The 27,074-nt window shown below is 36.6% G+C and overlaps 1 protein-coding gene across 1 annotated transcript in view; it reads right to left on the bottom strand.

Moving 5' to 3' along the window:
- Nucleotides 1–27,074, bottom strand: part of CTNNA3 (catenin alpha 3) — a 467,780-nt gene that overhangs the window by 55,403 nt on the left and 385,303 nt on the right. The window contains exons 13-14 of the mRNA XM_035543318.2: nucleotides 25,755–25,906; nucleotides 4,354–4,446 (exon numbers count right to left, since the gene is read on the bottom strand). Of these exons, the coding sequence (XP_035399211.1) occupies nucleotides 4,354–4,446; nucleotides 25,755–25,906 (245 nt within the window). The remainder of the gene's footprint in view (nucleotides 1–4,353; nucleotides 4,447–25,754; nucleotides 25,907–27,074) is intronic.

Here is a 27,074-nt window from a genome sequence, read left to right as displayed (position 1 = left end):
CGGCAAGGAGAGAAGAGGAAAACACTGATTTTCTACAATTTTTTATGTTACCAAGAAAATAAACCCAACTTTCCTGATGGACCACGGAGGATAGACTCTTGTCAGAGCTTTTAAAAACAAGAATACAAAATAACATGCTCTTCACATTTTTTTAGTTAAAAGGTAATGGCACAGATCCAAAAAGACCAGATTCATGTCCCTCCTTTGCCTAGTTGAGTGCTAAGCTTTTTATTCCACAAAGGACTCAGCAGCTGCATGAAACCATCCCACCTAAATTTTTGCTCCCCAGCTACAGTCAGCTGGGCACTGGCTTCAAAGACATTTGTTGGAAGTAAACAAGATCTCTTCAACTCAAAAGACAGTGATGCATTTCAATCAGTTTTAAATATTTTCCAACTGTGACCTGTGATTGTTTTTTGTTATAAATTTGTAAGTTATATACAACTTTGTAGATCTGACATATGTAAATCTGTGCACATCAGTTGAATATTTTATCACAAAGGCAGACATAAGATAAATGCCAAACATAAACACATTTCTTGAATATAGCATAGAGTTAGAAGAGATTCTGTTAAAATTAATAAAACGTGCCCACTAACTTTTAAATCACATCCTACTTTTTCTTCCCGAGGAGGGGAAGTGCAGAGGGAGGAGCTGGTCTCTGCTCCCTGGTCACAGATGGCAGGACACGCGGGAACGACACAGAGCTGTGCTGGGGAGGTTCAGACCGGACATCAGGGAAAACTTCTTTACTGAAAGGGTGGTCAAACACTGGCACAGGCTTCCTAGAGAGGAAATTGATGCCTGCCCCATGCCTGTCAGTGCCCAAGAGGCACTTGAACAGTGCCCTCATTAATATGCTTTTAACTTTTGGCTAGCCCTGAAGTGTCCAGGCAGTTGGACTAGGTATCTCTGAAGGTCCCTTTCAGATTAACTCTTCCATACCCTCTGTATAGACTGCAAATGCAAAAGATTTTATGCAAATATCAGCAGGTCTTCTTAATGTTTATATCTATTCTCTCAGAGAGTTTGGTTAAGACTGTCTTTTCAAGGCTGAATGTTTTTAGATACGTATTAATGATCACTGTATTTAAGACGTAATACAAATAAAACAGCAAAATAATTCAGCGTGGATTTTCTCATTCACAATATAACACTGAGTCAACTCTTCATCAGCACCAAACTTGTGCAAACATAATATGCAACGAATCTGTATAGAAGTAGATCTAGCTCTCACACATTTTTATCTCTATTCATGAAACCATCTGCAGAACTCTGAGAAAAAACGTGGGTGGGTGCTTGTCTGAAAGCATTTTTGCTCATCATCTGTAAGTGGACTGATTATGCACAAGCTGAAATATTTCACGTATTCTTCAATGTGAACATGCAACCTGTACAAATATATTTAAAATAAAGCTAATCTATTCTATTCATTAATATTTTAACTTCAAGCCCTTCAACTTTTCTCCTGACTTCAGAAAGCACATTGTCTTCTAAGGCTGAAAATTAACTGGGCAAATACTTACTTGACCTTCTCTTCAACTCAAAATCATATGATAAGCCACAAAGTACCTCAATGGACTAACGCTGATCATGATGGCATAAATTTCCTCAAGCAAAATTACTGAGCTTACAGAGTAATTACACAAATTAGACGCAACCACTAGAAGAAGAACACTTTTTGCACAGTAGATCTGGCTTTCAGATCAGAAAGACTGCATTATTCTTTCCATTAGCAAGTAGCATGTTTTTACAGTAGCTGAGGATTTGTTCCTAAAGAACTTCTTCATGGATATAGAATTGTGGTACAAATAATAATTAACATTGCTATCCAGTTTAATTACTGACTTCCCACCATGTGGGAAGGTGCCATAAACATCATCAATTTCATCTTCAAGATCTGGAATTATCTCAGGGAAAGACAATGAAGTAATGTTTCCAAGATCACCTATGTGCAAAGTCAAGAATATAAATAATAGATTACATCTCAGTCCTGTTATCTCACTACTAACCAGAGAGAGACAGATTCTAGAAAGTTAGAATTTAAAATGTAGTGATTCACCTATGTAAGAAAAACAGGATTTCTGAGATAAGATGTAGCGCTTGTTACATGTGGTATATGCACATCACAATCAGTTTTACATGCTTTATATATCATGATTAAAAAAAAAAAAGAAAAGAAAAAGAAAAAAGGCTCTTTCAAAGACACCAGCTCCCTGTTGGAGCGGTGAGAAATATGACATCGGAGAAGATTCAAACATGTCCCTTCTACTCTCCCCACCACAGTCACTGACAGTGCAGATTACATTGTTGGTGTAGTACAAGGAAAAACGTATCCTGGAGATCTCTCCACAACAGCCTATGCCTCTTATTTTTGATAGAGGCTTATTTTTTTATGCCTCTTATTTTTGATAGAGGCACTCTACCTACAACAGTCCTCAGCATTTACTTCTTCCTTTTTGTAGATGTCTAGAAGTATGGGTTACTTATAGCTTTCTTTTCAAAGAAAATTCCCTTTGAAGGAATACTTTGGTTTATCTGAGACATGGAAGACTGGGTGTCTTTTAAAGATCTTTTAGAGCATTAGTGAATCCTTTGTTATTACTGTAGGATAGCAAACACCTAAGCCTACCTTTTCTGTTTTCCCAGTGCATTCATTATGGAATATTTATGAAACTATTCAGCACACCATCTGTACCTGTTCCAAACAAATCATCTCATAGGGATAACATTTTGAAGGAAAAGTTTGCCTTTCTTAACTGCAATTGAAATTTTACCCTGAAAGGTGAGAATAATCTTTCATACTTGTTACACTGCATGCCATATGTTTTAAGAATCAATTGATAGTTAATTAACATATAATTGATATGCACATCGTTAAAAAGGCAAATAAGTTTTCCCTTGTTTCATGGAGAAAACAGATTAAATACCCAGCTATACTAAATACACTGCTTCTAAATATAACCGCTGTCAAGAAAAGCCTTTTTTGTCCAGATTTTGTCCAGATTTGTTAATTTAGCCTCAAGAAGTACAAAAGGTATCATGGAATTATGTTTGAAAATGGAATACAGCCAATAAAATCAACATTTTTTTAGAGAATACTGACTTAATTTTGCTCATCGTATGTACACAGATTGAAATTGTAAACTGACAGTAGTTTCTAAAAGATCAACCAGGCACCATTCTAATACCACAGTTTCCTTCATAACTTCATTTTTCAGAATTCATTCTCATTTTGAAATAAGAAATGGTACATAAGTGAACAGCTTTTGTTTTGGAATTTTTTATTAGTATTTAGGGTCTTAATAAAGAAAATACATTTGCGCAAGTTTGCTGGAAAACAAATGTAAATAAAAATCCCGTTTTATTGGTATCATTATTGAATTGAAAAATTTGTTGTTTTCCAACTAGCTCTATTGCTTCTAAAGTCTATTTTGGTAGTTATACTAGACTAAATTAAATGTGAGAAATCTGTTGTTGCTCTAGGTATTCTACAAACAAGTCATAAAATTGACATTTCCAGCCCCAGGCATCTTTCAACTTAAGAAGTTGCAAACAGTCTACAATTTTGCTGAAACATTTATAAAATGGAGACAGACAAGATTAATGTTTGCTATATATGTCAATTTTGTATTAAGAAGCCTTTTGCTACTCAAAATATTCATAGGTTCTTACAAAATGTGTGAATGTAAAGAATAACCAGTAATGCAGTGTACTCCTAAGGTTAAATGATTATACAAGCAGCAAAACATGATTCAGAACTTCCAGAAATATTTGATCTAATTGCCAAATGCTACGGTAAGTTTTGCATATTTCCTTATGGGTTCACTGACCGAGTAATATAGAATTTTCTATAGAAATCTATAGAACAGATTCACAGAAGAACTCACAGAAGTACAAGTCTGTAACTCGTGCAGTGCAGTGGCTAGGACTGCAGACATCTTTATTTTTCTGTGCATGTGCAGTTTCTCACATGTAGAGCTTATTTTTGGTTAATATGCTTTGCAGCCTACAGGTAAGACTCAGATATAAAAAGTCTTTATTAACCTAACCTCTGTTAGAAGAAGACACATTGATGAAACTGTAACCTTTTAGAATTTCATCCAGAAGAGTAAGAATTTTCTCTTTAATTTACATTTTCACTGTGTATTTGTTAAATTAATTACACAGTTTTCTCTCTCAGGTAACACATACCAGTTTTGTGCACTCTACACATTTTCAGAAATCTATTAGGAGTTGAACACAATTTTAATGACTCACTGCATGACTTTAGGTGGTTTTGTAGGAGTAGTAATCTCATAGCATTATTCCCCTCAACAACTTGTTTTTTAAATACAGTGGTGTAATACCTACCCTGTCAGTCTTCCCTTCTGTCTGAACACTTGTGCGACTACGTGCATCATGGTCTTCTTCAAGGTCAGATACATCTTCTAGCTCCTCGGGTGTCTGGGAGAAATGTTGAATAGGTTATTCTCCCTTATGGTTAGGAAACGTGGTACTGATATCAAACATTTTAATGACAATGATTTTAAAGATAATTTCTGACAAAAAACACAACACAAGTCTTGTAGAACTACACTGGCTACTAAATGCTAACCAAGAAAATCATGTCAGACAGCTTTGAACTAGTTCACAATAGCCACGTTTAAATTAAAGGACTGACTTCTAAAGTTGGCACTTAGGGAAGCTTTTTGTTTAAATCTTCTGTTATTGCTTCTAGCAAATATGCTTTAAAAAAAACACTTACATGACCAGAATGGATGCACAGGTTTGTTCTACTGTCTCTTCCCTGTATAGAAACACTAATACACCCACTATGACGCACTAATGTAACTGTGAGACACTCAAATCACAAGCAATTTTGGTCTCCTTGTGTGTACTGTACATACTGTACTGCTGACATATTTTCTGGATACTGATTTCTTCGATAATACATGAGCAAATCAACTCAAAATGACAAGAGACATATTCTGTATGATTCAAGTCTTCAAATTTATTTCCTTCCTCCTACTTACCAACATATTCTTCTTGCAAGGGTTCTGAATTTTACCATAAATAGCTTAGTTAATAAAGTGTGTTGAACGTGGATTTATAAGGGACGCTAAATAAAACATTCAAAGCAAGTTTAACCATACTAACAAAACAGTAGACAATGAAGCACACAAAGAATTCAGAATTACAAACTATTTAAAAATTAGTATTAGTTCTGACAATGCAATAGGGTACCCGATAAGTTTTCATTTGTCTTAAGGGGATTCACATTTAAGAACCAAATTCACGTTTAAAGCCCAGACTCAATAAATAACTGGTGACAGATCTGCTGTTGGATGATCTACTACCAGCTTGAACTCTAAACTTCCAGTCACAAGGAAATCGTGCCATTCTTCATTTCACATAAGCCTGAAGTCCCAAGAGAAACATGTAAAGATACTGAGTATTAAATAAGCCTACCAAAAGACACATGGGGAAAAAAAAAACACAAACTGAAAGTCATCATTACTTTTACCCAATTTTCAATCATGTCAAATGTATTTTTTTTAATCCAGAATTGCTATGTAGTCTCACCTTCTATTTTTTACTGCAGATTATACATAAACAATATTTGTTGATGGACACTACACCATTCTGTTATTTTCTTTTTAGATCCAAATCACTGTAATGCACTTGCATTAAACTGTGTAAATGCACCTGCATACATTCGTACCATTTGGGAAAGTGCCTCTGTGGCCAGCAGGTGGAATATGCATTACTAGACTTCAACATCAGCGTTGAAACAAGGTTTAAGTAGCACTCCAGTACTTCAAAGCACAGAAGTATATTTCACCCACTAAACAAAATTACAGCAATTTCAGTAAGATAATATAGTAAGAAATAAATAACTCAAAGCCAAGTTGACAGAAATATAATGCTGATGGTGAAAAATATGCCTAGGTATCCTCAAGAAAACAGAAAGGCAGTCAACTTTGGGGGCGAAGATGAACACAATACACCCACCTGGACACACTTTACTTGTAAAGCAGAAAAGAAACATTTTATTTTCAGGCAAGGATTATCACTATCATAAAGTCTTTCATATTCGGTTTTGGAATTAGACCTAGTAAGAATTCCATGCTACAGAAAGCTGTTACCATGTTACTGTTACCTAATTAATCTGACACAGCACTTTCAAAACTGCAAGCTGTAGAACACAGATCTCCCTCCAGCTGCGCTGGGACAAGGATTCACTCACCTATTATTTACTCATATGCAGACCGCTGGATCAGAATCTAAGTGCAGTGGGCTCATCTCTGAGCCTCCCTTGGCCCATACGTTGTCAGAAAAAAAAAAATCATTTTAAAATGAATACCCTAGCCAGAGGAGTCCACTCCAAAGTTCTTCCTAAGACAGTTCCTCCAAAGTCCAGATTTGGCAGGTTTTCAACTACTGGTATGATAAACTTAACAACACATATCCATGCATTAAAGGACACAAGCTTCAAGAAGAAAGCTCCGATTTATCAAATCTTCAAACACAAACCATGAACCATACTCATTTTCAGACAAAAAGCATCAAAAATTTAAAATAGTAATAATTATAAAAATGGAAATACTCATTTTATCTTCTTGATACCTGTTTTATACAATTCAGTGCAGGATTCTCGGTTGTTCATATTGCCTTCATGGTCCAGTATTTATTAAATGACACATGTATCCACCACTTACATAAACATTCCATGTGAGAACGCATGGGTATCTGGGTATTCCATATTGTGAAAACAACGTAATGCGACTCCTGGCTGGTCTTAAAGCCTCATTATGAATTCTACATGAATGTTATTGCATCTTTGAACTGGTCTTTTATATTAAGAGTATAGACTACCAGTTCTAGTAACATGAAAGAAGGTAATATCCCTAAACAGATTTTTTGTAAAGGAGGAGCAGCAGAGCTTGAGAACTGGGATAAGAAGATCTGTAGTTTTTATTATTGAAAATGTATTCTGTTTCCTCTTCTGGGTCGACATACAGTTGCTCCATCTAGTGGAAAGCTAATTAAGACATTTAATTTATAATGGAAATAATACTGCTTGAAGACAGAATGAAAAGCCAATTCAGTAGTCGTTCCCGTTTTTTCAGGAAAACTTTATAAAGTATATATGGCCTAACAATTTTGTAATTGTGTTTGAAATAGAGTACTTTTATTTCTAAACATTACTCTAACATTTGAAAATAAGAAAATAGAATTTGTTTCCTCTATCATACCCATGCATATTAAAAAGGACTCTAAAACATCATTACTGTAGGACTGGCTAACTCCAAAGGCAACAAAACAGATGGTTTGCATTTTGACTCTTTGGAACTTCATGACGGTTCCCATTTTCAAAAAAGGTCAAAATAATGAACTGGGAAAGTAAAGTATGCTCAGCATCACCCAGTTTCTGGGTAAATCATGGAATGACTCCTCTTGAAACATTCTTCTGGGCACATGAAGGACAAAGCTGTAATCATTAAGAGTCAATAAGATATACCACAGATAAATCATGCCTCATGAACCTCATTACCTTGTATGACAAACTGACCACATTTCTGGATGTGGGAAGAACAGTGGATGTCCTATAGAAGGCTTTTCACACCATCTCCCAGGTTTTGTAACCAAGTGTGGTTATTCGAGTGGGTGAACAACTAGATGGGTTAAGAACTGTTCACATGATCAGGCTCACGGGATTCATAGGTTGTACCCTGCCTGCCTATCCTTCTCAACATCCTGAGCACAGGCCTGAGGGAGGTGATGAAGTGCACACTCAGCAAGTTTACAGATGACACCAGATTGAAGGACCAGTCAGTGTGCTTAAGGGAAGGAGTGGTATCCAGAGACATTTACAAAGGCTGTATTAATTTGGCTGACAGGAACCTTATAAAATTCTAAAGGAAAAATGCAAAGCCTGGCAGCTATGAAAGTAGAACCCCTTGCAACAAACAAAAGAAGCTGTGGGCTGCCTGGCTGGGGAGCACATCAGCAGAAAAGGATCCTGATTCCTGGCAGAGAACAAGCTGGGCACAAGCCTGCAGTGTGCCCTGGCAGCAGGGAATGTCAGGACTATGCTGGGCTGTATGAACCATAGTGTAACCAGCAGATGAAGGAAGCAATAATCCACCCTTAGTTGGCTGTTACAAGAAAGCACATGTTCATCCAGTTTTGACCCCCATTGGGCTTTATTTCTACCTAAAGAAGAGGTGGCTTTAGGACATCTAACAGCAGCCCCACAAATCCTATGAAGAAGTCATCAACAAGATGGAGCTAGACTCTGTACGGAAGAGTGGCAGGAGGATGAAGGACAACAGGTTCAGCCCGGCCATAAGGAAAACCTTTTATTCCCTTGAGGACAGCCCAGCAGGAAGCAAGCTGCCCAGAGAGATTGTGTAGTCTCTGTCCTGGGAGGTTTCCAAGACATAACTGGTTGACACCCTGTGCATGGGATTGAGGAGTCTGCTGGAGCACAGGGGATGATTTTAAGATCCACTCAGCTAGATTCAGTCACAGATTTCAGGTACTTTCAGCAAAAGTCTGATCAGCTCTATATTACAGCATCTTTGTTTCTTTCCTCATCTTTCACGTCTGTTTGCTTTCTTATGGCTTTTCTTTAATTTTTAGTTTGCTTTTTCATCTCACCTAATGGTGGATGGACTTCCACAATGATTCTTCCTTGTGATAGGGAGTAGTAAGATACGGTACAGATAAATTTACCTCTGTGAAAAGAGACTTGAAATGATGCTTTGAGCTTCATAAACACGTGATACAGCCTTCCTTTCTGCAGAAACTCCTTTTCCTCCTGAGAAGACTCCATTTTTCATGGAAAAGGGCATTTCCGAAAGCCTCACTCCCAAAGTCAAAACTAAAAATACATTTCAAGGCAGACTGTCACATGAAATGTAGATAAAAATTGAAACTGCTTTTGAAAAAACTTTAGTATGTTAAAGAAAGGTGCAGTGAAGTTTGAGTGTTCAGTGCTTAAAAAGGAGAAGAAATAAGTTGTAAAATAGAAAATTCAAAATTTCACAAGAAATTTAGGTTTAGCGTATGAATAAAGCCTGAGCAACAGTAGCATCTGCATCAAAGATTTTTTCCCTAATATATCTAACCTATCTATTTCAGTTAAGTGAATTATGCTAAATGATGATACTAAAAAAAAAATAGTAATTCATTTGGATAGATGACTATATCCTTTAATAAAAGATTTCTGATGAAATGTGCATTTTTCAAACTGGAGTAGATGAAATGATTATCTTGGACCTGAAGATTTGCTCGAGTCTCCTGAGTCTCAAGCGACTTTCTCTACTATCAGACCTGCAAATAAAACGCTCCATTTTAAACAAAGGTGCACAGAATGAACCTGTCCATCAAAACTTTGTGCGTAACTAGAACAATGCAGACTAATGCAAAGCCCAATTCTGAACGCACAGCTACTGCTCACTGTCATCCTTCACATGCATTCCCACCTGTAACTTACTATCAAAATGCAAACTTTTCAGTTTTAGCAGATGTTCGTCCAAATGTCCCAGAGAAGGATAAAATAAAATCACCCTAGCTGTCAATCTTTTATCTATTAGTTTCATTCCTGATTTTAATTATCAAGAGGTTTCTGATTCCTGTAACATGCATCCACCCACGTTTAGTCACTCAGTAACCAATAACTGTTCAACCAAGTGATCTGTGTCAGCTGAGGTGGAACTAAATAACCCATTAAGTACATCATTGTACAAACCTGCTTTCATGTCACAAATCAGTAATTTGACTCCAATTTAAGAGGCTGATAGTCCATTTCTAAGTAGGTTCTCCAAGTAAAATTGAATTAAAAAACAAAACTAAAGAACACCCCTCAAGGAACATTAACTATTTCAGGCGTTGTTATTCCTGTACTTTTATCTATTAGCTGATTTGGTTGCTATTTTTAGAGGTGCTAATGAGAACCATACAACAACAGCTTTTTACTTACATGCACTGCCATTACTAATGCATTTAGCAGTGCATAGAAAATACTCAGTGATATCATTTCCTAAATTGGGAAGGTTTCATAACAAACTTTTACGAAAGAAGGCAGCAAGGAACTTTCCCCCTCAACACATCAATTGAGAAACTTATTCATATATTTCCCCTTTGCATATTTTTCATAATATGCAAATAATAACTAACATGCAGGCATCTTTGACAGTTTCTTCTGGCCAGTGAAAATGGAATGGGAGATAATCAATGTATCTGTCATTTACAAACACAGGTAGGTATAGATAAAAATAAATGAGCAACTGTGAAGAAAGACACAAGGTCCCATGATAATTGAGCAAAATCTCTCTCATTTATGAACTGTTTTTCCTAATGTCTAAGCTGAACCTTCCCCCATGTAATCAAAGATTTTTTTTCTTTTTTCTTTTTCTTCCAATCCATTATGAGCACATAAAAACAGATTTTCAATCTTCTTGTGCAAAAATATTTTACATTTTTGAAAATGGCTATCATATATTTCCCTTCTTTCTCCTTCTTTTGCTGTCTTTACTAGGCTGATGAAGACTAACCCATTCAGTATTTCCTCATAGATCACATTTTCTAATACTCTGATTGTTCTAGCTTCAATCTCCTTCCAACTTGTGTTCCTCAAGTCACTCACTCAGCTCAGAATGCTACCCTAGCATGGCTGATTCTTAAGAGATCTCTCACCTTTCAACCAAGAAGTCAGCCGGGGCAATGGTTCTGTGCCTGTGCACCTCTAAACAAACAGGACAAATGTGTCAAAAATTTGTCAGTCCAGAAAGGGAGCAAGCGTAACTTCATGACTAGAACAGTTATTTGAGTGGAGAGAAAGTATGAATTCTAGTACCTGCCCAAAAATATGAGCACATTTTAAAGCCTGAACTGCAATCCTCTCTTTCCCTAAAGAGACTCAAGTTAATGATGTGTAGTCATCTCTCTCACCCATAGTACCAGAGCTTCACGAGGACATGTAAGGAACGATCTCATCCCTAAGACTCAAGTAAAGTGTCTTCCAAAATGAGGCCCACACTAAGTCACTATTTCTATACTACTTTCAATAGCTAATACTTGCTATGAGTTTTCTGGAATGGAAAATATCAAACGAAAATGATGTGTTTTATTGATGAAATAAAGACAGCCTAAAATTTAATCTGGATTTAACTCTACCATCTGAGAAACCTAAGAAAATTTTAGAGGTCTAAAACAGTCCTAGAGTTACAAAGCTAATATATTCCACAAATGAATGGGGCAGTTTCATAGACAAGAAACAAACAACAACAGCAACAATAAAAAACATCAGCAAAACTATAAGATAGGATGATCTTCTCATCTAGGAAACAGTAACTTCTTCATTCAGATCCCTTGTGCAAATAAAAAGAACCTAAGGTGAGTCATCTGCTTTCTGATCTGCAAATTTCCTATAAATAATAACTAGATCAAGCAGTCAAGCATGAGATGATGGAAGTTGTAAGGCATGAGGTTTAGGACCATATTGTAATGAAATAGGAAAGAAGAAAGGGTAGCTCAACTTGTAAGCAGACAGTCTTTCATTTATTCTCCACTGGAGATTGGCTCCATTTCAGGAATCAGTTATTAGTCCATCGTCCAGGGGCTCCAACCCCAACAAAGGCAATCAACAGCTTCCTTTCTTAGTAACTAAAGTGCTTGGTATACTTACTGAACAGTAAGAGAGCGTCAAAAACTAATAGGTTAGCTACACTGAAGGAACAGTGCTCTGAAGATGCAATTTCAACACAATCCATTCACTAGATGATGCACAGTGCTCCTTTGCTGCAACACAGTTCACTTCAGTATCAATATGCTTTGTTGGTACTGAATATAATGAAGCATCCCTTCTCTCTTTTTAAGAACAGGGTTTTAAGTCCCAGGGGTTCCCAGATAATTAGGTAGTATCTGTTTTGTCAATCTCTATAGATTTTTTTCAGTTACCTATACTTAAAAATACAGTCTTCCATTTACCAAACTGAGTGGAGGATTTGTTAGAAATTCTCCAAAGAATTTCCTTCCATAGTTTCTGTCAGTCTCCCTGTTATTACTATGCCTCCTTACTTGGTATGCCTACTTGCCTTCAACCACTGTGCATTCTAGCTCTGTGAGCATGCTTGCAAGAAAATAATCTGGTGTGATTCAAGTTGGCAAGCAAAGTTAAATAAATAAATAAATAAAAACAGGAAGGTATGATTAACAGCAAAAACTGAAATATACCTATGGACTATAAAGGAATTATAAAGAAAGCAAAGCAAAGAACTATTAGAGGTAAAACAAATAAATACATTCTACCCAAACCTTTTTCACCCTCACATTGATACATCAGCAAGGACATGTTGACCAGTTCTTACACTGTTACCCCAATGTCAGAGCACAGAATACCAAGCTACAGCCCTGCTACTCCCTTCTTATTCTAGCAAAACTGAGATGACAATCTAGAACACAACTAATTTCTATTTATTTTGAAATACAATTACCTTTTAGTTGAATATTGAAAACATTTATAATGTACCTCATCACTTTTCTGCTTCATGCTAGAGACAGCCCATCCTACCAGTGAAATGATTCCAGTGAAAATAATGGCATTGAGGAATTTGAACCAGGCCAAGGACTGTACTGACATTTATGATCAGTAAAAGGAATCTATGGCCAGATCTATACCGAGTAATGAAGATCTCTGAGCCAGAACTGACACTAGCATTGACAGGGCTGATTTCAGAGTCAGAACCGCAGCCTAAGCTATTAACCCTACTGAGAGACTGCAATCTCCATTTCCAGGCTTGCATTTCTCACAGTCCAGTGAAATGTGTGGAGAGATGCAGATTTTAATAAAATAGATGTGATTTGTAACACTTTTGCTGTCTGCCAGTCTTAGTTCCAGAAATGCAGTCCTTCACATTTAACAGAATGATATTCATTCCATTTCTCTGGGAATCTAATTTACCTTAGATAGTAAGCACCGAGAGGCAAGGAAGGAATACACATTGCTTTTCCTTGTTATAAGAAATAACCCACAGCAAAGACCTTAATGTTCCAGAAAATATACTGCATTGTGCTTAAGCTTCCAATCAGGCACAAAACTAGAGCTACTAAATCCATTCTGGAAAGTTCTATTTTCCTGAAAGAGTGGGATAATTTTTTGAACAATAAATACATAAACATATGCAACACACTTGCAATAGAATTTAATCCCTAAACAGGGAAACACTAAAATTTGTAGTAGTATGCAACGCCGAACTGTTCACACCATCCATTCCTGTACAAAGCATATTGGCTACACTATGTGAACCAGTAAGTTCAGCACTGAAAGACTTGATGGTAAGCCATGCAGCAATTTGCTGCTGAAAAGCTCTTAATTCACAGCCTTGCCTAAGGCTGTAGCGTTTGGGCAGAAGACAATGCAGATTTGCCAGGATGGATAACTGCACATTTAAATTGTAATGGATACAGTACGCAGCTGACCGTTTCAGCACTGCTCCCTGTATCCGCATTTCTGAAATCATTCACTATGTTTTCTATATATATACATAAAGCCATTTTTTAAAAGCAAACAAACAACAAACAGCGTATCTTTGCCATCAGCTTAAGTTTTTAAAAAATAGAAACCAAAGGCAGATATGAGAAAGTAACATTTTAACTGAAAAAAGAGAAGATTGGTCATATAGTCACGTGCTGAGAGCAAGCAATCAGGATTAACACAACAAACGATGGCAGAAGTACACTAGTCTGGTAGTTGCATGCAATGTAGCAAATAGCTTGCTTTTCTAAGTAAGATCTAGCACACTATATTGTTCTGTTTGCCTGATCAATTCTACATTCCTGTTGTCACAATGACAAATTAAAGTCAGCTATATCTAGATTAAGCTAATTAAGTTTACTTATACAAGACAACGTCATTTATGAAAGGCTTAAGTGATAGCAAGTTCATCTCAACAACTGTCAACATGAAGTATTTCTTAATCTGAAAAAAAAACTAGGTTTACCTACAGATTTGTTTCACATAAGTCTACTAAGTAACTAGTTTAGCTAGTTTCAATTAAGTCTACACGTTATTCTTTGTGATTTTATGCAAGCAGCTCATTAATTGTTTTTCATTGCCTAGTATAAATACAGGCTCTTAAGAGCCCAAAAACATGTAAAAGAAACTTTCTGGCACCCTTTCAGAGTACCAGAAGCTCTCATCGGTAACAAAACAAGAGAGACCAAAACATAAGAGAAGAAGGCAGTTCTTCAGTCATCACTTTGGTTAAAACATTTGTTTTGAGCAAACTTATTTTACTGTAATACTTTCCAGAAGTTTAAATCCCAAACCAAACATAATTCTGTTAGGTGCTGTACAAACACAAAGAGAGTTCCTGTCTGTTTTCTTAAATAAAGGCCACCTAGAAATCTAATTAAAAGACAGAAAACAACGGATGAACAGTAGATGCACAGTGGCAAAAAAACTCAGAGACTAATCAGTATGATGAGCACTGGTTTTTACACAGCAGTGAAGCCACTGCCACGGAGTACAATAGACTTGAGAGACAAATGTTTAGATAGGAAAACCTGAAGGAACACTTGGTAGCTTTGGGGATATTTATAGATAATATTAAGCAAGTACAAGGGCAGTTCTGTTAAACACTGTAAAATGGTTATTATACCTGAATCTGATGGATAAATTATCCAGCAAAAAGGTGCATATTTCCTACACAATTGCTACTGAAACCTGCAAGAGGGGTTGACTAATATCTCCCTAGGACAGCTAAACCACAGTTTGCAGAGATTAATTCAAGACAGTAGAGTGTTGCAGAAGCAGTTGTGCTGAAAATGTTTGGTCCATCAAGGATGACTGGAATGCCCAGGACTAAGCACAGACAAATGTAACCAAAAGCCTGGAGAATTTTCAGCAGAGTGGAAAAGCTGGATGATGTGTTGGGATCACCCAGGAGAGGAATTCGAAACAGCACTTTTGGAAAGTATACAATCAGCGAGGCAAGAAAGATGCAACATGAACACATAGTGAAGGCACAACAAAGGATGCTTCAACATCTCTGGAGTGTCAGTGAGTAAAAGAACCATAAAGGATTCCATCAGAGGTCATGAGTCAAAAAACGAGGGCAAGCAAAGGAACGGAGAAGAAGAATAGATGAAAAACTCCTGAAAAGAATGAAGACAGAAGGAGGAAGAAAGGGTATTGTTAACAAACAGTGCCAAGGATGGGTATGTGACAGGAATGAAAAAATGCATACTTTGGAGATGAGTCACTCTGAGATTCTGTCAAGATCGGATGTTCCTCCTGAGATCAATTCCAAAAATTTGAGTAAAAAGCCCAAGAACTGGTTTAGGAGCTGAGGAAGAAGATGCTTCTTTCTGACCTCTCAGCAGGAACAAACAGTAACGAAACACTAAAACCAAGCAGCAAAAAAGGACTAATACTACATTCGTTCAGCCTTGACCTGAGCTGCATCAACAAGGAAAAAGACAACAGATCAAGGGGTGTGATCATGCCGCTCCACTCAGCATGTGCAAGGCCACACTTAGGAGTGTTTTCTCTAATTTTTCACATCCCCTCCAGTCCAAGGAAGACATTAAAATCCTTGGAGAGCAAAGGACCACCAGATATTGAGACGACTGAAGAACTCTGCATATGAAGACAGGCTGAAAGAATTGCACTAGTTCAGCTTAGAGGTGGCTCAGTGAGGATCTAATCACAGTCTTTCACTGCCTAAACGGTAGTTACAGAGAAGATGGAGGCAATCTTTGCCTCCATCTTTGCACAGCAATAGGACAAGAGGCAACCAGCACAAGTTGCTTCAGGGGAAATTCCATCTAGATGTAAGACAAAATTATTCACAGTTGAGAACAATTAAGCATGTTACAGGTTGCCCAAAAAAGCAGTGAAATCTCCAAGTATTTAAGACTTGGCTTGACAGCACCCTGGATAACACTCTGCTTTTCACAGGAGGTTGAACCAGATGATCTCCTCAGGTCCTGTCAAACCTAGACTTTACTGTGACCTACAGTCTATGTTTCCACTGTCCCTTTCCCCTCCGTGACATAAGCGTGAGATAAGTAAAAGTGTGTGACAGTGGTAAGTAAGGTGCAGTTCAAAGACTCTGCAGGATTTCCTGCTTCACAAGAAGGCTCAGTTAACCACAGTATTTTGGGGGAAAAATAAAATAAAATAATAATAAAAAATGAATAATATGAAAAGAATTCTGAATAATGAAAAAGAAGTAATAAATGGTAACGCAGAGTAAGTAAAGGCATGAATGTGGTAAATACGATGGTGACTTTCTGACACTCCTAAGTACTTCCACTTAATCATAACTAGTCACCAGGATGATACATACATGTGAGCTGCTGCTTTCCAGGGGAAAGAAAATCTTCAGTCAGACCCATATGGGTATTGCTGACAAGACGTACCCTGACAATATCACATGCTTTCTCACAGCTAGACAAAGGAGTAAGGGCAACCATTATTCTCCTACCTACTATTAACTTAATATGTAAAAAGAACCCATAATCTAAAATCAGAAAGCTCCCTGAAAAAAAAAAAAAAAAAAAGTGAAACAAACCAAGATAGAGAAGACTAAAAATGAGTATCATTCCCACTCACACGTTGTTCTACAAAAAAATGGATTAATGTATTTTCTATTCTTTTTATGATCAGTATTATATTCTAATTCTCCGAGTAACAAAAAATGAATAGAGATGGGTGTTATCTTCTCTTGTTAGTGAATAAAGTAATGGGGGCCTAAATACAACTCTTACTTCCAACTGCAGCACGGACTAATGTCCCTTTTCCTTTGTTAGAGTAGAAAGCAGCAGAACTGTGTAATGGCTGGAATATGGGTGCGAGGGCAGCAGTTAAAGGATGTAAAACAAGCTGATAATTTGAAAGTGCAGGAATGTAGAAGCACAAAAGCCAGACAGTTTCTGCTCATGATATTTGGTCAAAAAAATCTATCAATCCTCAACAAACTTGCTGACTCGAACTCAATGGTTTAAGCCAAAAGGACCTAAGATGTGGGAGGAGAAGGACCATCTCTCCTTGGGTGGAACAATGCAACTGTGCTTTGGCTTCCATTCTAATGTCTGAAATTAAAAGGCTGAGCATCCACTTTTTCCTCTTCTGCGTCCCTCTCCCTACCTGAGAAATCACCATCTGTTTATAAAATCAGAAATTTCATCATGTTCCTTTTTTCTACTAACAAAGTTTTAAAAATAACTAAGAAAACACATCAGCTCTTCAGAACAGATACTCATTGTAGCAATTTGCAACAACTCCAAACCCTGCAGACATTTCTTAGGTAAACAACTTGTCCAAGTTCAAGACGATGAGATGAAACTTTCAAGGAAAACCAGAGAGTAGGATTTATTTACAGATATGCTGCTGTACAGCTTCTTGCTCTATTAAGCAACAAGAACAGTAATACAATTGCACAGAGAACCAGAATGGGCATTTGATTTGTGGAAGATATTAAAGGCTTTAAAATAAATGAAAGCGGCAGAAAATCAGACCCTCGAGTGTTTGTTATGTGATACATAAACGTGAAATTCAGGCAAAATGCTATGTGTAGTTGTTTGCTGGAAAAAACAAATCAGCTTCATTTATGTGGGAACACAAAATGACCTTGTAATAACCGGAGATTAGCATTTAATGAAATGACAGCATGTTAAACTGAAATGTATGAGGACTCTGTCCCAAAACTGTTGCAGTATAGAGCATTTTGATATGGCAGCTGCAAGGCAGTCGTAATTATGATAACTGAGTTTATGATGCTAATACAGATGTAAATACAAACAAGGAAGTATTTCCGCAGTATGACATGACTTCCCAGATATACTGTGGGGTAAAGAACTTTTTTTGTTTGTTTGTTTGGTTTTTTTAAGATGTGTATGTAAATGAGTTAACATATAAAATGGAACCTGTACAGGACAGAGCTTTGAGTTAGTTTTATCCAAAACATTATCTCCAGGTTTGTGGTTCTGTCGTGAGATGCCATGAAATCAAGTAATGGGGAAGGGAGAACCAGCTTCAAGAAGATTTTACTTGCAAACATGCATATTTGATCTGCCAGTATCTCTCGCTGGCCCGTACTAGTCACTACTATTTTCTTTTTTTTAAACCAAATAAACAGGGTTTCTAGAGCACAAATGTAACATTCCCCAATAACACTTTTTATGTGACTCAGGATACAAACTTGAGAATGGGACAGGTGTCGCTCTAGCTTTAGGCCCATCTGGCAACTACCACCCTACAGGCTTTAGTTAATCCATCCTACTTTAAAGAGCAATTTGGCAACTATACGTTGCTGCATTTTTTTCTTAAACTTGGGGGACAAAGTGCTGAACATAGTAATCCTTCATACTTTCTTTGCTTTTAGATACACAGGCAATAGGTGAGCAGACTAAATACATAAACCAGTCCAAAGGGTAAACAAACAAATTTAAATGCAAGTGACTTGGAGAAGATAATAAAACATTACTTTTTTTGCTTTTGTAGTATGTAAGGAAAGGCTCAAGATTATAAAAAAAAATGAGCCAAACATAAACAAAAACCCAAAACAACGTGAAAAAAAGCAAAACGCACAAAACATACGAAGGTTAATTTTAGGCCTCAGCAGCTCATTCTGTAAGATTAGTTAGCAATCTTGGGCATATCAGATGCAAACTTTCTGCTCTACAAGTGTTAGAATTGCTGAATCCCCAATAACAGTATCTTTTCTGCTTAGCATGAAAAGCTCCAAAAAACACAATGAACAGGACCCAAAAATGCTCTAACAACATTCAACTGTGAATAGAAATCACTTCCCTAAGAAATTAATCAAGTTACATCATCTAGTACATTCTTATGTTATAATCTGCTAGTAATGCACCCATCCTGTCTTCCAGGGGACGGAAGTGTGGAACTGTAACAGTTAAAACAGCAAGACAGGGGACATCTTTTCAGCTAATTGTCACAGGCTGCCTACATACAAGACAAGAAAGCCAAGAAAGGCCATAATTTACCCCCAGTATTGTTTAAGATGTATTTTGTATGTCTCATTCCCTCTTGGCATATGCACTTGCAGTGCACTGCAGTTATAGACAGTCTTCTAGATTAGTACCTTTCGCAACAGTGCACACATACAATCTTCAGACACTCTCCATGAATATAAAAGAGGAACTGGCACAGTTCTGCTTCAGTACCTTTTCAGCAGAAATGGAAAGGCATCAGGATTAATCTCTAAAACACAAAAAAGCAGTACTAAAAAAGCAGTAGATATGGAACAGGTAAGTAGTCTTTTTTCTTAGGGTGAATATATTTTCTATTCCACACGATGTACCTGAACTCTACAGCAATGGAACTTCCACACTATTCAAACGAATACTGAAAAATGTCCAGTACTGACTCCTGAAATGAAGGATGACTTACAGACCACACTCAGACACATCTTCAGAAAGTCCACACTGCCAGTGCCTCTCTTCGCTAGATGGTTTCTAAGCAGTTTTGTGTTACTAAACCAGCAACAGCAGAGTAGGGGTTAAAAACTGGGGAAGAAACATGCTATCTTTGACAGTCAGCGTGCTAGAAAGGGCAGTGGATGTGCTGTATCTGTCAGTCCATTTTTTGTAACTGCACATACCTGTACACGGGAGGGAATGGCACTGACACTAAGCATGTCCACAAATACTGTCTTTCACTCATCATGATAACCCCTCTGGCAAGCTCAGTGGGCTGACCAAGTCTTAAAACAGAAGCTAAACGATGCTGAGGAGGGCCTCTGCTACACCGGAATGTCTCTATTAAAACAGTCACAAATGGACAACAGGTACTTCCGGGCTCTTTTTGAAAGAGCATCACTTATTATATCCTTCCTCAGTCACATCACATTTAGATACATCAATCTTTGGATGACATGCCTGATAGAATAAACAAGAAAAGCACCATTTGAAGAACGTAAGGCATGGAAACATCTGCTTGGGAATGAGTACAGAGCTTATTTTTTCCTAAATAATAAAGGTAGAAAATCCTCTCTTGGCACTAACTACATCTATACTGGATGCCTAGTGTGTAAGGGAGTACAAGCAAAAGCAAAAAAGGAAATCCCCACTTTCAGACAGGGAAGCTGACTAGGAGCAAAGGGAAGGAAAGGTCAGCTCAGACCTACTTAGGTCAGAAATGACAAGAATGTGATGAGAGATGCAGGTCCAACTGCCTTGATAACTACTGCTGTGCAAATTCTTCTTCTTCTGTAGTTGGTGTAGGGATTGAAAAATGAAGAAAAAATGTATTTAACAAGATTACCAAGATGTATTTCTAATGAGTTAACATGACTCATAAATTTCAGACAAACAATAATGAAGTTTATCTAATCAATATGAACTCTCCTTTATCTTTCCTCGCTATGAGGTCTCAGGGCTCTCTTAGAAAAACAAACAATTGTAAGACTGCAGTAAATGTCATATTCTCAGTAGTTTCCCTGATTTGTTTTCCCTACCTTTTAAAGAGAGGCTCAATTCATATGTGCTACTGGCTGCATCTGACAGGATCTAATTCGTTCCTACTACTGAAGTAAAAACAGAAAACATGGCACATGGAGGATAATTCTGTCATTAATAAAAGCAAAGGTACAATTTAAAATAGACGTTAACTGGCTGAAAGAGAAACAGGATGATAGGAAGGTTTTCATCACTTGCCATCTTCCTTTCTGAGAAGACCATGTTCTAAAAATTCTTGCAACTCTGCTGGATAGACGGGACCAAAGTCTGCTGTGATGAGAGAAATCAAGTGGACTGAAAAGCTCACAACCTCTATTATGGATGAACTCTTACAATTCTTTAAAGTGGAGTGAAATACTACCCAGAATTTGCAGTCGAAGGAGAAAAAGGGAACTTATCTCAAGGGTATTCTGACATAGCCAAAACATTAGAAGGTTATACTGCAGACACCTGAATGTGTATTTAAATTGAGTTTGATTTTGCAAAGGAAATTAAAATCCACAGTTAAAGAATTATTAGCTAGCAAAATAAAAAGATAAGGAATGGACTAGGAATATAGTGAGAAACTAGCTGAAATAGAATTATCTAGGTATGATGCAAAACTAAACTGAATGCTTGGCCTCATTTTTTTGAGGGTGACAATGCTCAACATGGCACAGAGAATGGCTGCCCAGTGCTAACAAAGGTACAATCAAAAAAAAGAGAAACACTCAAAAAGCCTAACGCAGCAAACTCAGATAGAATCTGCAATCTCCATGCTAGGATTCTGAAAGAAACAGCACATGGAATACATACTCAGCAAAAAAAATTGTCAAGAAATGTGTCAAAATGAAGTAAATAATGTAGTAGACAAGAACTGCAATATTAAAAATAATTTTTTCACCTCTCATAATGTTAGGGAATACAGGTTCCTCATTCACTGTTTCCATGAACACAGATCACCAAAAGCATATATAGTGTCTATGAACATTTTTCTTTCTTGTTCCTCTCTGGAAAACTCGCAGCAGTTTACCTGTTTACCCTCCACTCCATGAAATCTGGAGAATCCTTTTCCTCTTCGTGTACTTCTGCTAAGATTACTTTATTACTGCTTCAACTATCAGTAGTTATTATTCATTTCAAGTCGCTACCTGGCTACCTGTCTGCATTATGTTTAATGTCCTAATGGGATATTATTAGCTGTTAGTTCAATCCAGATGTCTCATATTATACCACAAATTACATTTTCATATAGAAGAAGAACCATTGTTTTTAGAAAGAAGTTTTAACATCATGCAAAATTTAATACTATCTCAACAACTGTCAACCTGTTTCCTCTTTTTTCTATCATAATCTATTTCCATAACAGCAATATTCTGATTAATACAGTATCCAGATGTTCCTGTGCAAAATTAAGTTCACAAAGCCTTTACAATTAAAAAATAAATACATTAAATGCTGAAAGAGTCAAAAAAAAAAAAAAAAAAAAAAGAACAAGGACTGTGTACCCTAATAAACACATGCAGCTATATGCCCTGGATACCTGATGATTTCAAACCAACAGCTACCACTGAAGGAATTCATCCTTGCAAGCGAAACAATGAAACACATCTTAAAGGAAGTATCCTGCAATTCTGGAGGCATTTCAATTAGAGCTCATCAGTGCAGCACACAATCCAGTATTTAGTTGCTCTTAAGTGTTATGCACATTATAACTGTAGGACTGGAATTAATGTTTTATGTACCTATGGTTAGGCTCGGACTTTGAAAGACATATCTGATAATTTGCAATAATAACAGTATTTGGAAGCATTTGACAGTTAGGAACTCTATTAAATATATATTTATATATATATATTTATATATATATATATATATATATATAATCTGTCTACTTACATGCTTGAAATGTTCCTAAGGAAACAATCTGGTAAGTTACTGCTTTTACTTTGATGTTGAAAAATACCCCCCTGTGAATCGGTGTCCTTGTTGATTTACATTTCCCAATTATATTTTGATCAATGATTTCTCTCCTTGATTCAAGTCTTGAAATCCTTTGTAATCAGCAGCACATTGTTCTTTGGCAATTTGTCTTTAAGCCCCCAGAAGTTGGCCCCAGAATGCTTTTATTTCCTCACCTTGGCTGCTGTGGTAACACTGTAGGTCTGAATAACCATCAGATTTACTGAAGCTTCTTATAAGCAGATTGACATGGAACTGACATTGTCTGGAATGTATCTAATATGGAATGCAAACAAATCTATGTTCAAAAAAGGAAGGCCAGGGTTTTCTCAGCTCTCTCTCTGTGCTGGCACAGTCAGTATATGCAAGGGATGGTAGAGTAGTTGACTTATTTCAACAAACCTCAAAAAAACCCTCTCTTGACAGTCTCTGAAAAATGGTTATTCATGAAAGAGAAAGCTGCAAATGTCCTTTTTAATGAATTAAACTTTTTTTCTTTTCATTTCCGGAGCTTTTGTCATGACTTTACAATTGCTGGACTGATGAATGCATCCAAATACAGCTGAATACACTTTAAGCCACATTAGTTTCAAAGGCATACATATATATTGTTTAGGATAATGGGAGTTTCAATACAGGTGGAGGCAGGCTGTTATCCAATTGGCTGAAACTTCTTCACTTCAGAGGAGGAGGAAGGGTATCTGCTCTTTGCTACCGATAGCTTCAAGTGCAGCCAACAGTGTAATTTCTGATACTTTGTGGGTATTTTGCTTTATCAAGTTGCATTTGCAAAGCAGAACTGGAAGACAGCACTAATAGAAAACTTCATACTAATACTGTCCATTTAAGTCCTGTGCAGTGACTTACGATTTTACAGATTTGGTATTTCTGCAGCACATTTACACATGCGCTTATTATGTATTATGTATATGTACAGTCTCTTCAGATCAAAGCATTTTCTCCTCATGCTTCAGAAAGAACTACATGGGATGTAACATCCTTTTCTTCTTTCAGTGACTGTACACATACATGTACACATCACAGAGGACTGTGAAAATATACATGCATAGTTACCTTCAGATGAGTGTCTGTGTGTTTGCAGAGATTGCAAATGAAGCTTTGTTACACTCCTCGATGCACTTCCCCAAAATGAAAAACATTGTAAAGGACTGATTAGTCATAATGACATTACCTGGAGTTCAAACCCAAGACAACTGGACATATGGAAGGTTCAGATCTAACTGACAAACAGGTAGAAACAACTTCATAATATTCAAAACAAAACAGAACAACAACAAACACACAACAATCCAAGTCACCGAGTTAAGATGGGATGAACAATGCAGGTATTAAATGAAGCTTAACTGATCTAGAAAAGAAGTCTGACGTCCTAACAAAAACTCTTAGGCTATGTTCACTGAAACAGGAACAGAACAGAAGACCTAACAGACTATCATTTCCAATCTGGTTTGAGATCACCTACCAGAATACTTGAAATGTGAAGAAGACAAACTTTAGCCAGTTCAATCTGCTCTTTCATTTACCATTTCCAAAGACTGACTGCTCCCTTACAGAGAACATGAAAGCATTCAGAACTCAACTAATGATACATACTGCAATAACAGGGACTTTCATCACATAAACGTTCTTGGCAGACATTCGCCTTTCCTGTTCGACCTTGCAAGTATCGTTTGTAAACCTCTTTCTCCTGAGGGGTACCAAAGAAAGGTTTTTAAATTCCCCAGTTGGCAGATAAACTACATCCTTTAAAACACCCGGTTGTGAGAACACATCACCAAAAATATTTTTTTGAGCAGAAATGTTTTCAGCTTGCACTACTCTCAAAACATAAAAAGTTTAAAAGAGCAGCAAGTGAAGATGTTGCTTTCATTGCCAAGGCAGGATGACACGAGAAGTGAACATTCGGAAGATGGTTTAACAGCAACAGTCTACCTAAAATAACAACGACAGGCACGAAATGAAGGGAAGCAGACACATGAAACTTCCTTGAATACATGTGGTAGAAACAAAATATAATTCAAATAGGATTAGGAAACTCCTAAGTTAATTAAGAAATACAAATGAAAATAAAAATACTACAGAATTGAAAACTAGCAAAAGCGACAAAACTTTTTTTTCAGGCCGTTACAATGAAATTAGATGGTACTGGTGGTATCTTGCTTCATGTAGTTAGGTGCTGAACAGGACAAGCGGGCCAGCCTTTAGGGAACTCTCCAGCTAACCTAAATCATTACCTCATTTTTTATGCCTGGTGACATGTATGACAACCAAATTTAAAAAATATATATTTGACAATCATTCAAAAACAGCATCATTTAAGACTAATTTCTTGGCAACCAATCAAAAATCGTTATAGGTGAAGTGAACCATGTAACAGTGTTTCAGGATCTTTCTTCAGTATACAAATAATTTCCTAACTGACAATTGCAGTAAGGATGATATGCTTAAAAGATTCTGCACATTTTAATTCCTCCTGAACAAACTTATGCATTGCAACAGATTAAGAAAAGAGTCCATAAAAATTTCCATATTAGCCTGTAATGTATTTTATATTGAAAATAATCTGTTTCTTTCTTCCAAACTGAAAAATCTTTCTCAGAAAATGTATCTGTGCTTTTATTACTGTGTTTTTTGTTTTTTTTTTTTTTTTGTCTTCAAAAAATTTACTGAAATTACAGATACTGCAATTTGGTGCTTATCTTTTATCACCTGAAATGGGATTTGTAGACTGAAAGTATTTGGGGTAAAATGCTGCATCTGACAAAATTATGTTTCAAATTTTAAAAATAAGCTGTTCTGAAGTGTTTTCTTGAACTACAGCATATACACTAGGATAAGTACACTGATTTTATCAGTTTTACAGACATCAAGCTGTTCAGTGTTCTAGTATGAACCTGGCGGAACTTCAGCAAGAGATTACCAGGATCACACCGGCATGTACTCTCTGTTCATACACTCCACTGGGTAAGGTCATGGGCAGAGCTACAAGAGACTTGGGCTTGTAGCCACAAGATGATCATTAATGGTGTGACAAGATTTTTATCAATCAAATAAACATACATGAGTATTTTTAATAAACAAAACATGTTCTTCTACAACATTCTGATCTGTCGCTCTTGCTCTCCATACAACAGGATTCAGCCTCCTCGAGTTGAATCATGTGTCCCCTAGTAATCCGAAATCACCAATCAGTTAAACCTAGGTATGAGTTTTGGGACATAGTTGACATACATAGTTCTGAATTCTCCTGAGAATGCACTGATATCCTGAACTATCTTAGAAATAAATTTTAAATGAACAACTCAAAAACTTACCCGAATCATCATGACTGAGCATCTGATGTTATGAATTGTATCATACACCTTCTTAGAAACATCCACGAACTGGTTATCATCAAACAGATGCACTGTGTTCTTGCTTAAGCTCTCCAATGCAATATTTACTTGACTAATGAACTCTGGGATCACTATTCAAAAAGAACACAAAATTCAGTGAGCACAAAAAGGGTAAAACCTTTAATCTTTCTTTCTGGCAAATTGCCAGTCACATTGATTAAAATGTTATTTAAAAGGCATTATAGTAGTAACATGGCTGGTTCTAAGTAGGAGAACATTTGCTATTTTTATCACAATGACAAAAATGCATTTTGTGTGCATGTAAGCTATGGACAGTTATAAAGTATAACGAAGAACAAGAAAGTCTTAAAAAGGGGACAGAGGCAGGAGTTATAAAAACGTGCCACTGATTTCAACAGCAGTATTACCTGAGGAATCAGGTTATATATCCTCACCCAAAGTTGAAACTACTATTCAGCAATGACTTCTGCTATCTGTTTTCAGTCTGAACTGAGAAAAAAACTACTTATAGGTTGATGCTTATTCTTTACAATTAAAAAGTACCAAAACTGTCACTTGGACTTAGCCAAGGAAGCTTACCCTTGCTTTATTGATTCAAACAGAAATTCTAAATCTTTAGTCAACTTGATATTAACTCATGCTTTATCCAGAATGTACTGGGAAGTTTTTCTAGGGTTACTGGCCTGATTTTGCTTTGCACACTGGTACCACTATATCTCCCTTCATATTTCACATCAAGTCAAAGCAAAGGACACCCAACACACAAAATACAACGAGTAAAGAGTGAAAGCAACCACAACAGAAGGTCCTCAAACAAGTACAGATCAAACTCCTTTGCAACAAGACTTCCAATGCTCCTTCCTATCACTGAGAGACTGAAGATATGGAAGAAATGGAACGAGGCAGAAATCAACTTACGTTATATTCAATATGAGTAATATATACCTCATGAAACAGAATTATTTTCAGGCAGTGTATTGGTTTCATGAAAGAGTATAATATGCTTTCTTTCCCTTCCAGCACAACCACAAGCTAATTCATAAATTTATGTCATGAGAAAGCAACAAAAGCATTATCATAAACGTAAATCATTTCAATAAAATTTTGAAGTATATAATCAATTTTTATGCAAACAAATATCCAAATGCTCAAAAGGACCTCTGAATTACAAAACATGGCAACAGGTAATTTGAATATTAAGAAAAATGCCATGATAATGCTTTATCCCGACTTTACATGGAGAATTACAAACATAACATAGATAATAAAATTCACTCT

The sequence above is a fragment of the Cygnus atratus genome, chromosome 7, assembly GCF_013377495.2.
Source record: "Cygnus atratus isolate AKBS03 ecotype Queensland, Australia chromosome 7, CAtr_DNAZoo_HiC_assembly, whole genome shotgun sequence".
NCBI lineage: Eukaryota > Metazoa > Chordata > Aves > Anseriformes > Anatidae > Cygnus > Cygnus atratus.
This window is presented reverse-complemented; position numbering and strand designations above follow the sequence as displayed.